The following is a 17,714-nucleotide window of genomic DNA, read 5'->3' as shown; positions in this document are numbered from 1 at the left end:
GTGCACTTCCTTGGAGCTTGGTGTGAAAGGGGCTTAGGGCGTATCACACTGTCCTTCCGCACCGGGCCAAAACAGGTTTTACGGGTAAAGCCTAGTTCGTTTGACCAGTGTGAGTGCAACCGCTCCGTGCATAGCTGCAGCCAGCCGTCTGAGAGAGGTGGGCTTTTGTAGAGCGCGTTTGCACATGTTTGTACGAGCACGAGCGTGCGCACGTGTACGAGCACGACGCCTACGGCGGCTCTCACGTCATTTTATGTGCGTCTGTTCGAACATAGAAAACAAAAAAGACGGACCATGTGCGGACATGAGTGTTTACTGCAGATTTGGTCGATGAAAATATTCAAAAACAGTCGACAAGACGCACAAAAACTCAGAGGTCTATGGAAAGATCTGGAAACAAAGCCACGCATCGCCATGACGTCATCAATGCGTGTGACGTGTTAAGGCGTGATGACGTATGGACAGGCAAGAAGGATTTTGCGCGAGGCCCAGGTAGTGAGAGTATAAACAGGCTGGCCAGCGGGGGGAGAGGGAGGGCGGGACAAGTACCCTAAAGCCCGGGGCGCGGTGCGGAAGGACAGTGGGAGTGCGCCCTTAGTCTTGTAAGCTCAGGACTGTAGGCACTGGCAACAGTTCATTCACAGTAGGCTCATCCTCCACAGTTCAAGAATATGCAGAGGAGGTTCATTTTTTTACTCCCTGTCCAACTCTATTAAACTGTAACTGTGTAACTCACAGGCATGTAAGGAGTCTCTGGTGCTGTTGGGTAATCTGTGAAACTTCTGGCCTTATAAGGGAACCACAGACCAAAACCCCTTTTTTCAGAAAACTGTCAAGAAACATTTGCATGCTTTCAAAGGGATGTGTTGCGCTGCCTTGCTTTGCAGCTGATACTGATATTGATTTCACAAACACAAACATGTTCGGGTGAATTTAGATCCTATGACAAAGATCTCCAAAGACTGCTGTAACACATATTGGTAATAACTCTGACGGGTTGGAACATACTGAGCATACAGAGAGGCAGTGGTTAAATGCTGCAGGGGGTTGTTTTTTTTATCACCATTTAAAATTACCCCTATAGGAATTCTTTGTAAGAGACATGAATCCAAGCTTACAGCAGCTGCTCTGTGGCAGGAGAAACACACACACACTTTACAGCCACATTTCAAGCCTGAAAGGTGTGTTTGATACGTTAAAGCCATTTTCTCATATGAACTCTGGAAAACATCGGGAGAATCAGGTCCTTTCACACGCGTAGCACACAACAGGAGATTGTGTCAGATGTATTCTCACCTATTAGAGATAATCAGTTTGGTTAAGGTTGAGGGGTGGGGGTGGCGTGGAGCGTGCAGGAGGCAGGAGGCAGAACATGATGCGGACTAAGCCGTGGTCACATAGTTGGTAATTTGGTCAACGAGCTTCTTGCTTTCCACTGAATTTGTTCAATGGCGATTTTACTGTCGGCCCAGTTCCCAAATGTTGTCGTCTCTCCAGTACGACACTTTCGTTGGTGTTTTTGTGTAAATGACACTTTAACTTCACCCTCAGATATTTGAATTCTTAAGGTTTCGACACGGTGGCGTGGGGGTTGGCACTGTCGCCTCACAACAAGAGGGTTCCTGGTTCAAATCATCAGGGGCCCTTCTGTGTGGAGTTTGCATGTTGTCCCCGTGTCTGCGTGGGTTTTCTCCGGGTTCTCCGGTTTCCTCCCACAGTCCAAAGACGTGCAGGTGTTCGGTTCATTAATGACTCTAAAATTGCCCGTAGGTGTGAATGGTTGTCTGTCTCTGTTTGTCTCTATGTGCCCTGTGATAGACTGGCGTCCTGTGCAGGGTGTACCCCGCCTCATGCCCGATGTCAGCTGGGATCGGCTCCAGCCCCATCTCCCCGCGACCCCGATAGGGACAAGCAGTTGAAGATGAATGAATGAGGTTTCGTTTCAGCTGCATGATAGAAACACCCACCCACTCACTGTGAATTCTCTGCACAATGAGCCGCTTTACTCACACATGGGCTCAGTTGGACATTACAGATTTTGGGAGCTGAAGGGTAAAATCTGTTTAATGTCCGGTCCAATTGACTCAGACATTTGCGTTGTCACGTAAAGCTAATCCAGATAATGTCTAGATAAGTTCAGGGTTGCAGTGTATGTGTGAAAGGGGCTTACATTTAAAAGATCACAAAGATATCACTTTAATATAACAACATTAAAGGCTACTGGTGAAAACACTAAACACAAAGACACCACTGAGCACACCCCAGTGTGTTCCCAAAGCAGCCTGTCACCCCGTGAGCAGGTAAACAGCCGTCTGAGCCAAGAACCGCACCGAGGGGCTGATGAATAAAACAGCAAAGTAAACCAGTAATTGAATGTGCATCAGTATGTTTTGGAGCTTGTGAATACCTCCATGCACAAATAAAGCCATTATCTGCATTATTCGCCATTCCAGTTGGTCCCCCACGGGCACCTTTTTCCTTTTTTCTTCCTGGAGGCGCTGTCGTTCAGTTAAGATCTTCTTTTCTATCAGTGCGGCTGCTGCGGTTATCAGAAGAGGAACTTTAATGAAGCAATCTTCTTGCCCCCGACCGTGAAAGAGCCTCAAGACCAATTACTGTGCAGCTCAGCGGCCGAGGTGACACCTCCTTCCTCTGCTCTCGTCTTTATTGTCTCAAATGACATGGTGTGTTTTTTTTAAATCAGGCTTTTTATTGTTCGCGTGTACAATGAACACTGCAATTACTGACCGGATGGTTTATCCAGCAACAGGGGAAATGGTTGAGTAGGAGGCTGCATGTTTCCTAAGTCGATCAGAATAGCACAATTTTATTCTCACAGGAGGGCAACCCTGCACGCTGCGCTGAATCAATCCACAGTAAACAGCAGTCAGTGTTGAGCTGAGGAAGTGTACTTCTAAAGAGAGGTTTGAAGAACCGGCCTTTCCCTCAGGAAGTTTGTCCTCACCGAGGGTAAAAGTCGCATTAACAAAGCGAGGGATCTGTTTATTTTCCTCAGTCGTCCTTTTTTTAATTCAGCGATGCTTTTGAGGCACAACAGAGATTTTGATGTGGTAAGCATTTTTGCTCCACGGCATCTGAGCTGCGACATGCAGCCGGCGTCTGATGCGGTGCAAATGTAAGCCTCTGGCTAAAAATGAATAATGCAGAGCGTATATCATTACCATAACACACACACACGGGCTTTGCATAAGGGAAACAGCCCAACATCATGAGTCATAAAAAATATCACTTAGCCAACCAGGCATTTCTGACCAGGGTGAAGGACGACACAACAACCCACAGTGAATGAGGAGCTCATGAAAGCGGCGCAATTTGGCAGAAAATAAAAACAAGAGCCTCATAATTGACGTGGACAGTAGCTTTCTGTAGAGTATAGTGTGAGCGTGCCTTGTCGAGGGGTAATTATAAACATTTACTTTGACATTCAAACTGGTGTACAGTCCAGCGATTTACAGGAACACTGCTTCAGGGAAGGAAAGTACCTAAAAAAGTGCTTCCTCCTGCAATTTATGAGCTAAGTTAGTCAGGAATACAATCAGGGCTTAAACCATGACTTGAGTAACTCGATTACAAAAATGCATCGAGGCAAAATCTCTGCCTCGATGCATGAATTCCTATCTTGCGCGTTATGGCATTTTATACTTTGAATTGTTTGAACACTAAACCTCATCTCAAATTCATGTTAAATTGTGAGTGTATTGCCTCCAACACACATACATCTCGCCCCTCCCCCCACACTCATGTGAACACACAAATACACACACACACACACGCACAACCTTGTTAGGTTACCACACAAAATAGGACTCCAGACAATGTTTTTTTGCAAAAAAGGCACAAATTATAACCAATTCTTACGCAGAATGATTGTTTTTTATCCCATTACTCGATTAAACGATGGAATAATCGTCAGAATACTCGATTACAAAAAGATTTGATAGCTGCAGCCCTAAAATACAATGTAAGTATTTAAATTTTTAATTCCTCAGCCCTGCACCAAAGTCTATTCAGCCATAATTAGAGACTCTCTTCAGCCTCCCTCCACAAAGGCAGCCCGGGCAGCCATTTGGCCCTGTGGCCGAGGGAACGGGCTTATTACCGAAAGGTCAGTGATCAGAACAAGCTGAGCTGCCAGATCTGCGGTGGAGCCTGATCTCGCGTTGGTCTTTTCCCTTGACAGCACATTAGCCCTCAGGTTTGCAGGTGGGGGAATGCAACAAGATCTTTTCTGAGCTGCAGGTTAAACTAATCAGCACAGAGAAAAGGCCATTCCTCCGGGATGTTATTCACCGGTTATTCTTCATTTCACTTTCGCAAGAAGACATTAAGGGTGTTAACATTTTGTCCCCCCAGACTACAAATACGTCATTAAGACAGTTTAGAGCGTCTTGGCGGGAGCTGTGATTTGTGACTTCAGGGAGGAATCTATCAGGTTCGGAGATCTCACAGGAGGAATGGGAACTCATGCAAATTGTTTACTTGTGAGTTACTGTTTTTTTTGTTCGCTTGCCAAAAAGATCCTCCCGTTTGCTTTCGTGTCAGATAACCGTTCAGTCACTCTCGATGACCTAAACTGCCTCTGTGAAAGCGGCAGTGCAATGGCAACACTCCACCACAAGCTGTCCACACGCTGCTCTTCACGCTCGGCTTCCCTGCAAACCCATTAATAACATTCTGGGCGAGTGTTTGCCAGAAAAACTAACTCACAAATGAGGACATTGAGAATTCAATGACACACATGAATCAAGGCAGGCCGTGTTTGATGTCAAACAAGTGCCGCAGTGGAAAACATTAAGGATGAATTAAACTCGGGGCCTGTGTCAGAGGGAGAAGCGTGTGCTACCGTCGCTCTCTACGGGCAGATTTATTTATTTTCCGCTCAAAACTTTGTGTGAGGAGAAGAAACGACGAGGGCAGATTGGTTTTCACAGGGAGGGAATTATTTCCAGCAGATGTTTCATAGGTGCACAAGCAGGAGGAAGAGGAAGAGGAAGAAGAAGAAGAAGAAGAAGAAGAAGAAGCAGTCAGCAGGACCCAGCCCGACACTGTCGATGCTTTAATCTCCTTCTGCTCCTGGATCAGCTATAAAGACATGTTTATTTATCTTCAGGCGACATGTTTTTGTTCTTCCAGATTGCATATTTCTTCCTGACTTATGGCCTTTTTTTAAGGGTGCTCTTATTTATCCAAGATAAACACATTCACTGTAAATGTTATCGAATCTCAGCACTTCAACTGTTTATTTGCACTCTTTTCGTGGGAGTGAGCCCTGAGGGCGCACTCACACTGTCCGTCCGTCCCGTGCCCCATGCTTTAGGGTACTTGTCCACCCCCCCTTGCCCACTGGCCAGGCCCGTTTGTACTCACACTACCTGGGCCTCGCACAAATGCTTCTTGCTGCCTATACGTCATCACGCCGTAACACGTCACACGCATTGATTGACGTCATGGCGATGCGTGGCTTTGTTTACAAATCTTTCCGTAGACCTCAGAGTTTTTGTGCGTCTTGTCGACTGTTTTTGAATCTTTTCATCGACCAAATCTGCAGTAAACACTCCACCTCCACATAACACCAACGTGAACCTTTCACTGCCATTGTTTGAAATGTCCGCGCATGGTCCCTCCTTCTTTTTTCTATGTCCCAACAGGCGCACAGGAAATGACCTCAGAACCACCGTAGGCCTCCTGCTCGTGCACGTGCGCATGCTCGTGCTCGTACATGTGCAAACGTGCTTTACTAAAGCCCACCTCTCCCAAACGGTCCGTGGCCGGCAAGCGTGCCGCAGCTAGGCGCGGTACGGTTGCACTCACACTGGTCAAAGGAACCAGACTTTAGCCGTGAAACCTGTTTGGCCACGGTACGGATGGACAGTGTGAGTGCGCCCTAATAGGGCTGCCACTAACTACTTTTTTTCTATTTATATATTATAGATCAGTCATTTAATATAAACAATTCATTTCACGCCTTCATTTCATTGACAAACTGTATGTCAGTGTATAATTCAGCAATGGAACATGTAAACAAATGTTTTAATATTTAAATCCAAAACTGTGTTTAAACTGGCAACTGCAACATACAACATAACAAAGACAGGGCTTATTATTTAGTTCTTGGTGAATCAAACCAAGTTCTCTCCTCAAATGTAATAATTTCAAGTTAATTACCCATCAGTTACCTGAGCAGTGCAGCCGCTGCAGAACAAGTACAGGGGAAACGCTGATAGACATGAACTGAAGAAAGAGTTCAAAAATGAAGCGTTGATTTAAAATGTTGACGCGTTTTCAGCGTAGTCATCGACTGACGACAAATCGCAGCAGCCCCAGTCACTATTGAATACTTGTTACTTTGAGAGTGATGGTTAAAGCTCCAAGGATTGATAACTGTTTGAAAAACATCGACCACTCTCTAGGTCCAGCTTCTCCATAGTGAAGATTTTCCCCGACTTATGTTACTTTATTTATCACAGGAAATGCATATAGGCTACATCTCCAGTGTGTGTGTGTGTGTGTGTGTGTGTGTGTGTGTGTGTGTGTGTGTGTGTGTGTGTGTGTGTGTGTGTGTGTGTGTGTGTGTGTCACAGGCAGTCTGCATGTTTGGAGAAGGCGATGCCACCTCTATCGTTAACACACATAGCCTATGTATTTATTATTCATGTGGTTGTAGCTATTAGCATAATGTGTGTATTGTCTAGTGAGACATAACAGGCTCTCTGTCAATATTTGGATGCTGTGTTGTTTTAATCAGTATTGGTCATTCCAGATAAAACAGTCAAGTGTGTGTGTGTGTGTGTGTGTGTGTGTGTGTGTGTGTGTGTGTGTGTGTGTCGTTATCTGGTTGATCAAGATCTTTAATGATTCTCAGTCTTTTTCCTGCAGCGGCTGGTTTAATATTCTTCAGGCAGGGTGGAGATCGCACATGACTGTATTTGAAATATATTTACGTTTCAAGATATTTGAAAACGTAACTCAAAACGGACATTTTTCACTATTTTGGATTCATGCCAGGAACAATGGATTACTGCAGTGGTCTCTGTGGTACTTTTTATACCAGTTCATAATGAGAAGCTTTACTTGTAGTCCTGTTTTAGGCTAAAATATATTTTATGCTTGAAGTCAAATTGTATTTAAATTGCACCCATAAGTATTCAGTAGTGGTTTACTTTCACATCACTTGCTTTTAAAACTCTTATAGCCTCTCTTTGACAACTCACCAGAAAATATGTGTTTTTGATTACATGTTTAATTCTATTAAATATCGTTTCCATGTCAAAGCATTTTAACTCTGCGGGTCGACTCCGTTAGTGTCTGACCCCGCCTGCGTCTTCCCCACAACCGGCTCCGAGAAGACCCCTTCTCTTATTAATTCTGCTCGGAGAACAAAGCGATTCAGATTCTGAAGCGGTGCCTTCATGAAGGTTCTTCGCGCTCGCAGTCGATGGACAAGACCTTCAGCGAAAGGTCAGGAGGCATGCCAGCGTCAGACACAGATGGGCGCCTTTAATTCATCAATATTTATAAAGGAGGTGATTATGGAACAAGACATCGATTAGGGCTGATTCATCCAAGGTCAGATGTAGCCGTCATCTAAAAGCATCCGCCTGTTTTCTTCGCTCCACACTGTAAAGATCCTAGCCACGATAATTCATGCACAGTACAGTGATCAGCTCCGACACCCAGGAGGTATTCCTGCAGCACATCCATCCCCCCACCCCCACCCCAAACCCCTCCTGCCTCCGGTCTCCATCCCTCCACCCCCTCATGAATATTGATAACCCTCCCTGCTGTGCTTAATGGCAACGCTGTGAAAAATGATGCTGGGTGTGTCAGTGGCACATTATCCCCCAGAGGCATAGCACAAACTAATATGCAGCTTTCACAGACATGAAGATGATCCCATCAGCCAGGAGAGAATTAGAGGTCAGAACCTACAATGAGGAGCGCTTCGTTTCTTGGTGAGATCCGACGATGATGGAGATACATATTCATGTCAAGGCTTTAAGGCAGCGAGCACGTGACGCAGCGACCGGCTATGTGTGTGTGTGTATGTGTGTGTGTGTTTCATGAGAAGACCGATCCCTGCAGCTTGCCTGATGTCATCAGGGAGTGACAGCTCTGTTTCGGGGCATCGTAGGGGCATTACATCACACCAGGAACATTCACGGACCAAAGACGGCTGTTTGTTCCAAAGGATCAGCCGTATAGTGCAGCTGTCCTAAAGTGGGATTGACGTCTGGGGTCAGCTGATGCTCTAATTAAGAGAATAACACGACAAAGCATTGACAGTTTGCTGAAACCCCTCCCCCCCAACAGTGATAGTCCCATTATGATGTAGCGTAGCAACCCTAAATGGGTCTGTCAAGCTTTGGACATTTCACTACATACTAAAGTTACCAATACAGGAGGTGTGTATGGGAGGAAGCAACTATGGTAGCGTTTGGTAGGTTTGTATTTATAAAGCTATTCTTGGTCAAAGTCCACCCTGTTGACCTTCTCTTTTATATTTGCATCACAGAACATCCTCTGTTTGCAAGACTTTTTGCACTTCACTGTTGCTAAAGTCAGAACTGAACCGTGTCTGTCTTTGTCTTTGATTGTCCATCTTTCTGTCTCTCTCTCTTTCTTTCTCCTCAACCGGTGCAGACAGACGGCTCTCCTCCATAGAGCTGCGTCTGCTCGACGTATCTGCGTGTTAAAGGGAAGGTTTTCGATGCACTGTGTAAGATTATTACTGTATATAATAACTATAATAATAATAGTAATAATAATAATTATCATTATTCTAAACAGATACTGTGACTTGTAGCTGCTCATGGGGGAATTTTTGGGCCTCTGTAAATCATGAATAAGTCATTGTCGGGTCATGTCAGCGAGTGAGTGGGCGTGTTGATGTTTCTATCACGCGGTTCGGTGAAGGGTGAAGGAGAAGGGTCATTTACACAAAGACAAAGAGACGACGACATGTGGGAACTTCGGTCGGTAAGGGCCGAGGCCAAAACTCGTCATACAAATTCAAGGAAAGGAGACTCAGTTGTTTAGGGCGGGGCTGTGAGGTGACCGCAGTGTAATGAACATCATGTCCTGCCTTCTGCACGCTCTAACCAGGAGCCCCCCCCTCCCCCCCGCGCGTCTAAACCAAACGGAGTGAGGTGTGGAGAATCTCCTGTTGTTCGTGCTGCATGTGTGAAATGGCAGCTTCACACAATAGCTCCACCCCATTCAACTGTCCAGTGATATTTTTTAAATGTTTCAAAAAACTGATTTTCAAATGAGGTGTATTTCCTATAATTGGCTGGGGCTGAATAAACGACGCTGCATAGCTTCATCAGAAGGTGACGCTGTAGGTTACACATGGCTGTTAACCTGCAGTAAACAGAGCTAAAGCAAGTCGCCTCGGTCATCTCATCATCTACAAGAGGAAAAAAGAGACAGTTCTTCAGGACTTTGTCTCAATTGGGCAAGTTATAATGGGTCAAAAAAAATGTATTTAAGGAAGTTTCATTGAATTTTTCCGTTTCCATGAAGCTCTTCAAATGCAAATCTTCAAAATGTACATTAAAACACATTAAACATGGCTTCTGTTTCTACCTGATTTGTTGCACAGTGTCCAGAGTTTATACGAGAAAACGGCCCGAGATATTACATTTTTATTTTTCTTATTAACTAGCTCTACAAAAAAAACCCTCTCAAGTGAGAAGAGTCAGCGTTGGCTAGTTATCTACAGCTGGTAATATCTGCCAGTAACCATCATTTCAGCTTGCAGAAATTGACAATCACCAACTATGAATGTGTTTTAAAAAGAAGACTACGAATATGGAGCGGTAAAACTACCAACGTCACCAATGGTGTAAACGTCGGGCGAAGATGGTGGACGAAGATGGCGGGCGGAGACAGGCATAGCAGCGGTGAGTCAGTTGGCTTGAATATCCAGTGTTGTATATTTATTAATTCACTGTTAACGTTCTCATTTTGCAATCAGTCTGTCGTCCAAAGCGCTACAGGAGCTGTTCTGTAATTAAGTTTCTTAAATGACTTCATGGCGTATCAACTCTCTCTCAACCTTATCTCTTTCCACTTCAGTTAGCGGTTTCTTTCATTTCCCAGAATGACTTGTGACAGCCTGACGGAGGAGGGAGGGCGGGGGAGGGCAGGGGGGTGAACTTGTTACTCAAAATGCACCATGGATTGTGTCTGCGTGGCGTTTAATCTATTTGAGCTGCCTCGGGATGAGAAGCCCCTGTGCCTCTTCTGCAGTGGATTATTCGGCTGTGATTGCCGAACGTCAGTGAACAACAGCAGCTTTAAAAAAGGGGAATCTTTGAATCCGGATGGGTTGACACCAAAACACAACATGTACTATTATGTTTGAGGCAGCTGAACATTGTTCTGCCGTCGCTCCGTTGTAGCTGTAATGAAGGTATCTGTTGGGCCATCTGTGAGAGGATCACACATCAAACAGCACAGTGGTCCAGAACGGCGAGGCACAACACCAGTAGCTGCTATTTTAACAATGTCATAAGTGTCTCTGTGCGGATCTCAGCTCGAAAATGTCGCCGTCGGTGGATCAACACGACAAGACAGGAATGGTGACGAGTCACAACAGTGGCAGCGCCGCAATAACATAAAAATAACTGTGCTACAGCTGCAATGGAAAAGCACAAATGGAAGCGATGAAATAGGATCTGAGGAGCACTTTTATGACGGTTGCATAGCACATCAGATGTGTGTGTGTGTGTGTGTGTGTGTGGAGAGATGGACTGCCATTCAGGCGGGAATGTGAGATAAACAGCCGAATGACTTCATTTACGAATGGTCTTCTTGCACAGGCATAATATTTTGACCAATTCAGCTAAAGCTCTTCATTCAATCTAACAAAAATGACAACAACAACTGGTTCCTGCTTCTCAAAGTGGGAGGATTCTCTGCTGTTTTGTATCATTTTATTTAAAATCTTTGGGTTTAGGACAAAACAAGCTCATTCAGGACGTCACTTTGGGCTTTTTGGGAAATTGGCCCTGTGAATTTAGGGCGCACTCACACTGTACCATGCCCAAACAGGTTTTACGGGTAAAGTCTAGTTTGTTTGACCAGTGTGAGTGCAACCGCACCGCGCCTACGGCCACGGCCCGTTTAGGAGAGGTGGGCTTTTGTAAAGCACGTTTGCACATGTACGAGCACGAGCGTGTGCACGTGAGCGAGCACGAGGCCTACGGCGGTTCTGACGTCATTTCCTGTGCGCCTGTTGGGACATAGAGAAAAGAAGGAGGGACCATGCGCGGACATTTAACAACAATGGCGGCGAAAGGTTCACGTTGGTGTGATGCGGAGGTGGAATGTTTACTGCAGATTTGGTCGATGAAAAGATTCAAAAACAGTCGACAAGACGCACAAAAACTCTGAGGTCTACGGAAAGATCTGGAAACAAAGCCACGCATCGGGATGGCGTCATCAATGCGTGTGACGTGTTACGGCGTGATGACGTATAGGCAGCAAGAAGCATTCTCCGAGGCCCAGGTAGTGTGAGTACAAACGGGCCTGGAGGGGGGGACAAGTACCCTAAAGCACGGGGCACGGGACGGACGGACAGTGGGAGTGCGCCCTTACATTTAATGTTCTAGGTATTTACAGTTTTGGAAACAGTGCAAACATATCACTTGCTTTTGTATGATGACAGAAATGAATCTGATTTGAAGGACAGTGGCCATTCAATTATTTTTTTATATAAACAATAATTACAATTATTTGCACAACCTGCAAGACAGGAAACGCACTGTTCCTTTCAGATGCCGCTGTATTTGTATCAATAGATAGGTGTAAAAAGTGCAAGCTGCCTGTACAATACACTCTGAGTGTATGACAGTGAGAATAATTGCCATGTCAAATCCTCTCGGGCTTCAACGTGTTCCTGTTCCCTTTGATGCGTGACAACTGCCAAGGTGACAAGCGGGCTGTCACAATGCCGAGATAGAGATAAAGCTCGGAGACAAATTTAAATACTTGCTCGCATTTTAAGAATAGTGACATAGCACTAAAAGTGTGACACTATCAGTCAATCTGCACGGAAATGGATCTTTTTAAACAACTTCAGCTTTAGTATTAGAGACTCTTCGCAGGGAAACATCGGGAAGAGGGTGATTTATCAACGCAGACGGGTTATTGTAACAACAGTGTGTGATATTAAGCGCAGCTGAGGGTTAACACAGTAACCTCGGATGGATGCTCGAGGAGGAGACGTGGGCGTTTTTATTACACTTATCAAACGGGCACCTCCTGCCACAGATGTTACACTAAATTAGATCTCCAACACTTCCAAGGAGTTATATGTTAAATCCCGGCTCTTGGCACACATCTCCACCGACAGACACGAAGCAGAGCTCTCCATTTTGCAGAGAGCGGCGCGCACACACGCAGCCTCCGAGGCGACGGTGAGGAGATTGTACATGATTTGAAAGAGACTGCTGAATTTCGCTAACAAGACGAGGGCGGCAAATTCTCTCCGACCAGGACAAAGTGGCGATGGAGGCTCCTCCACCGAGATACAGATGAGATGACATACATCAACTGCACCCCCCACCCCATACCCCATACCCTCCGCGCGGCGTTTGTTGAAATGTGCCGAAGTGAATCTCTTTAACACAACTCTCTGTCTGGCTCCTGAAGGGGACCAGCAGTCTGTGACTCCATTTGTCGCCGGGGGGAAGAGATGAATAACCTTTCAGGCTAACCTGGCTGGGCGTGAGGAGCGCGTGGCACACAAATGACGACGCTTGCTCCGCCGCGCGCACTCTTGGAGTCACGTGAGAATGTAAACGGCGCTGTGAGCGATCGCACGATACATGTGATGTTTGATGCATCACGTCCCCCCCTCCTTTCCCCTGTCATTGTTAACAGAGGGGCTAATCTATTTGGGTGCATCACATCATAGACGCATTATTAGATGTTGGTATCTATTTGGAGTGTACAGAAGGGGAACACACACACACACACACACACACACACAAAAGGATTATCTTGGAGAAGCTTAATTGTTTCCCAGGCAACTAGTTCCCCCACTAAGACGATGACTGTGAAATTTCCGCTAGCGATTATTTTACTTTCAAATGACTTACTCGTGTCCTCCAGCTAAATCCTTCATGTGAGGAGGTGGAGGGGGGTTGAAATAGATTAGAGTCCTTGAGGAAAACAACGTCTCTTTTAGCCTCCGGTGCAATAACAAAACTGGGCTGTGAGCTGGAATGAAAAGGTTAGCTCAATGTTTATCGTTAATGATGGCGGGGTTCTGATGAGGCCCAGCAGGGGGTGATTAATTCATGCAATAAACAAGGCCGTTCGGGGTGAAGTCATTCCAAATCGCCAGATGAGTCATACGAAGCTGTTTTCCTTAATCATTTTAAACAGGTGCCTGTGAACCAACACGGCCAATAATCCAAAACGGTCAAAAAAAAACACCAGCATCCCCCAAAAGCGCCCTGGATGCTGCGTGGACCGCCTTTCATTTTCTTTCTTAATGTGCAGTGTTGATTCGGGGAGCGGGCTAATTACTGTGCTGTAATAAACACCAACACAGTCAATGACAGAGTGACTTTGTGTTATTGAAGTCAATAAAGAACTGCCGTGTGCGCTCCGTCCCAAAGGCATGCCTTTTGTCATGTCAAGGGAGACTGATGCACATGTGGTTTGCCGCTCGCCCGCGACCATATCTCTTCCTCAGAAGGGCTGAGAGCCGCGGCAGTAGCACACAATAACCATTGTCTGTGGTAAATCCCCAACAGAGCAGGGACACACACACGCACACACACAGACATGCATACACACACGCGCACACACAAGGATTGAAACAGGTTTTAAAGACACACCGCTGCTCATTTTCCACCATTTCGGTCCAATCACAATACTGGGTTCTAAAAGGCTGCGCTTCCGACAGAGGTCGCGGCGTGCATTATGCAGCAACAACAACAATGCCAGAATAGGATACAGTCTCTCTAATTCACCTGAGATTACCATCTCAAACAAAACACACACACACACACACACACACACACACACACCAACAAAAGCATCATGGGAACAGAGAGACAAAAGCGAGTGCATTGCAGCGTGGCCTTTCCTTTCTAAAAGCCTTGAAAAGAAGCACGTCTCTGCCGTCTGCGTCCGTCGCAGCTTGAACATCTGTACGCGCGGGCTCGTGAGTCATTATAGCAGTGCTTATGAAACAGATAGCGTCTTCTTACCTGCAGTTTGGAGGCGGGTCTAGTGTTATTTCGGCGAGCTCTTTCTGAATCCTGCAAGAGAAGGGTTTTGTTGTTAAAATTTACGACAGCAGGGACGAATCTCCAGAGGGTAATAAAGGCTGAAGGAACGGACGATCCTGTAGCACATGAAGTCAGCGTTCAGAGCCGGTGATGAGGTAAATGCTGCTTTTAATCACACCTAGTGCAACACAGTATCCAACACTCACAGGGCTGCAGAGAACAGATCATATACTCTAAACATCGCCGAGAAGGTTGGAAATGACCTCCTCTCCTGTCCATGTGAAGGGGGTATAAACTAACTCTCTCCATCTTAAATATAACATAAAAGATTTAAGGTTTTCTTGCGCGTCGTCGTTCTCCTTGTCGTTTTTAGCCGTTGGTGCATAAACAACATTAAAAAAGGAACATCGAGCGTGAGCACGAACGCAACAAAAGGCTTTGAGAGTCTCAGATAACCGTGCAAAATAATGATTCAGGCTGTGGAGAGCTAACCGAGCGCACACGCTAACATAAACACAGCACTTCACTCCGACGGCGGAGCCTCTCTGTGCTGCAGCCCCTCGACGCGCTGAAGGCCCTCGTAGAGACGGCTTTTAAGTGCAGCATAGACAGACGTACAAAAAAAGGGAGATGCTCACAACGTCGGCCGCTGTTATAAAAAGACTCGGCGGCCTCAGCCAACCCTTTGCTCGACTGCTTGCATAACAATTCTGTCATTGCCTGTGGTTTCTGGCTAAGACCGGCGGAGGTGAGTGTCGGTGGTGTCGCAGAGACGAGAGCAGATCTGTTCACACGAACAGGCTGGGCTACGTGGTCTCATGGGAGGGCGTATAAATAGCACGCCGCTTTTCATGACTTTTCGCGTGCATGTCTACGCATATCAAGCTTTTCGCGTGTCATTTAACGCCCGTAGTTCCCCAGGGTTAGGGTTAGGGTTAGGGTTAGGGGTTAGGGTAAGGGTAAGGGTTAGGGTTAGGGCATTTCACGCCCGTAGTTCCCCAGGGTTAGGGTTAGGGGTTAGGGTAAGGGTAAGGGTTAGGGTTAGGGCATTTCACGCCCGTAGTTCCCCAGGGTTAGGGTTAGGGTTAGGGGTTAGGGTAAGGGTAAGGGTTAGGGCATTTCACGCCCGTAGTTCCCCAGGGTAAGGGTTAGGGTTAGGGTTAGGGCATTTCACGCCCGTAGTTCCCCAGGGTAAGGGTTAGGGTTAGGGCATTTCACGCCCGTAGTTCCCCAGGGTTAGGGTAGGGGTTAGGGTTAGGGTTAGGGCATTTCACGCCCGTAGTTCCCCAGGGTAAGGGTAAGGGTTAGGGTTAGGGTTAGGGCATTTCACGCCCGTTATTTCAGCCATCCTTCACATGAAATATTGATTTAAAAACAACCCTCTGACAGAAAGCTCCACCACTTCGTATTTCTCCGCCACCTTGCCACCCACACGTGGGTTTTCCCTAGATGACATTTGTGCGTCAAATGACAACGCCATCTCTGCACTATACAATTCAATTGAGACTACATGGCGGGAAATGACACGCAAAAATCATGAAATGCGTTGTAATTATACGCGTGATGGCTTGAGAGAAATAGCGTGTCATTCACACACCTTTTGGCGAGACCAGGCTGGGCTGGGATATCTCTTTCGAATGACAGCGATGACACCCGAGCGCCGAGCTGTGCGAGTATCTGTGGGTTTAGTGTCACACCAAATAGCGTGGATGTTTGAGATGACAATGCCTGTTGGGACTATAGTCTTTTTATACAACTTCACACCCTCTGGGCACGAGGGGAGAGGCCTCGAGTTTAACAAACAACTCCTGTGTAAATGCCGCTCTCCAGAGCCAGCCCCCCCCCCTCTTCCCCTTCCCCTTCTTCTTCTTCTTACCTCTTGGCACTAGTTGAAAGTTTAGCAGCGGTTTTACTCGAGATCTTGGTCTCCTTCTTTTTGGGCTGTGCTTGCTCTCGCTCCTGTTCGGGCGGTACCGATTCCCTCTGTTCAATATCTGAGCTGCCCCCGCTGGTGCTGGGGCTGTCGTCCGGTCTCTGCACTTCGCTGGACATCGTGGGCCCTGGAAAAGTCAATGTGAAACACCACATCCCGTGAGCGCGGCACAAGCAAGTTTCCACTCACTGAGGTGCAATGGAGATTATATGATGTCAAATTTAAGGGGGTTTGAGGGGAAGGGGGGGCGCAGTAAGATGGGTTCAATTGAATCAATGCACAGGTGGAGGTAAAGCAGAGCAGGGATGTGCAAAGTGCGAGCTCTGAGACACTTTGGTTATGTGTGAATTACAGACGTATGGGTCCCTTGTTTAAAAACAATATAATAAGGTTAAATATCATTTTAAAGACTGCATGTGTAGCTTCACCAGCCTGGCTGTTTATAAAGACAGACCTTGTTGCTGCCCTGTGTCACGTCCTTCCTTTTTATTCTCAGGATATTATTGTGGTTTAGGGGTCAATGATGTGACCCCATGGATCAAATAGCTCTTTATTGCCTCACAGGCTGATTTAGTCAGAAAAGACCCCCCCCCCCCCCCCCCCACACACACACACACACACACACACACACACACACACACACACACACACACACACACACACACACACACACACACACACACACACACACACACACACACACACACACACACACACACACACACACACACACACACACACACACACACACACACACACACACACACCTCATCGCTGACGGATCAGGAAAGACACTTGAAAATGAAGAGAGACTCATCCGTGAAGACCCCCCACACCCCCCCTTTTGCATGGAGACGACAAAGACCCAGCTCGGATAGATGTGTGTGTGTGTGTGTGTGTGTGTGTGTGTGTGTGTGTAGTTACTGGAGATGTGATATGGAAGCAGACAGACTTAAAGCTACGTGATGTGGGAGAAGTTGATCGAAACGATGGAGTGAAGTGGAGGACAGCTCGCCTTTCCCGGGGAGGTGGAGGTGGTGGTGGAGGAGGAGGAGGAGGAGGAGGAGGAGGGTGGTTGCGGGGGGGCGTTTCACGGTAATGATCGGGACATGAACGGCCACAAATGTATCCAAGGGGGTCGATGCGGAGACATTATACACCCACCGAAAACACAACCCCCGAGTTAAGATGTTGGTGTTGACATCACTCAGGCGGATGAAAACACAAAAGGGTCCAAGGGGAGTGAAACCGAGCCGTCCTACAAACGCGACCGTCAACACTACAGGGAGCTGGCTGACGTTACAAGGCCGGGGGGAGGAGGAGGAAAGTAGGGTGCGTTACACTACCGCTGCGGGTATTTTTTGTTTTTTAAAGAAGAGGAAAAAAAGGGGAAAAGCAGACTAGGCCTCGGTGTTTTAAAGTCAATGGGAATACGCATAGGAGAAGGCGTTTCTGCCGGACAGCGGGCTGATGGAGGCCGGTCAGCGGCAGGGCCAGCGCGGCGCAGAGGC

At 46.7% G+C, this 17,714-nt stretch overlaps 1 protein-coding gene across 1 annotated transcript in view; it reads right to left on the bottom strand.

Moving 5' to 3' along the window:
* LOC310951098 (ubiquitin-conjugating enzyme E2 E2) overlaps positions 1-16,328 on the bottom strand; it is a 32,770-nt gene extending 16,442 nt beyond the window's left edge. Inside the window, exons 1-2 of the mRNA XM_083919186.1 lie at positions 16,147-16,328; positions 14,250-14,300 (exon numbers count right to left, since the gene is read on the bottom strand). Of these exons, the coding sequence (XP_083775312.1) occupies positions 14,250-14,300; positions 16,147-16,322 (227 nt within the window). The 5' untranslated portion in view covers positions 16,323-16,328. The remainder of the gene's footprint in view (positions 1-14,249; positions 14,301-16,146) is intronic.
* Between the last annotated feature and the right edge of the window lie 1,386 nt (positions 16,329-17,714).

Source organism: Echiichthys vipera (assembly GCF_963691815.1).
Source record: "Echiichthys vipera genome assembly, chromosome: 8".
Classification (NCBI taxonomy): Eukaryota; Metazoa; Chordata; class Actinopteri; order Perciformes; family Trachinidae; genus Echiichthys; species Echiichthys vipera.
Note: the sequence above shows the minus strand (reverse complement) of the source record. Positions and strands in the feature narration are given on the sequence as shown.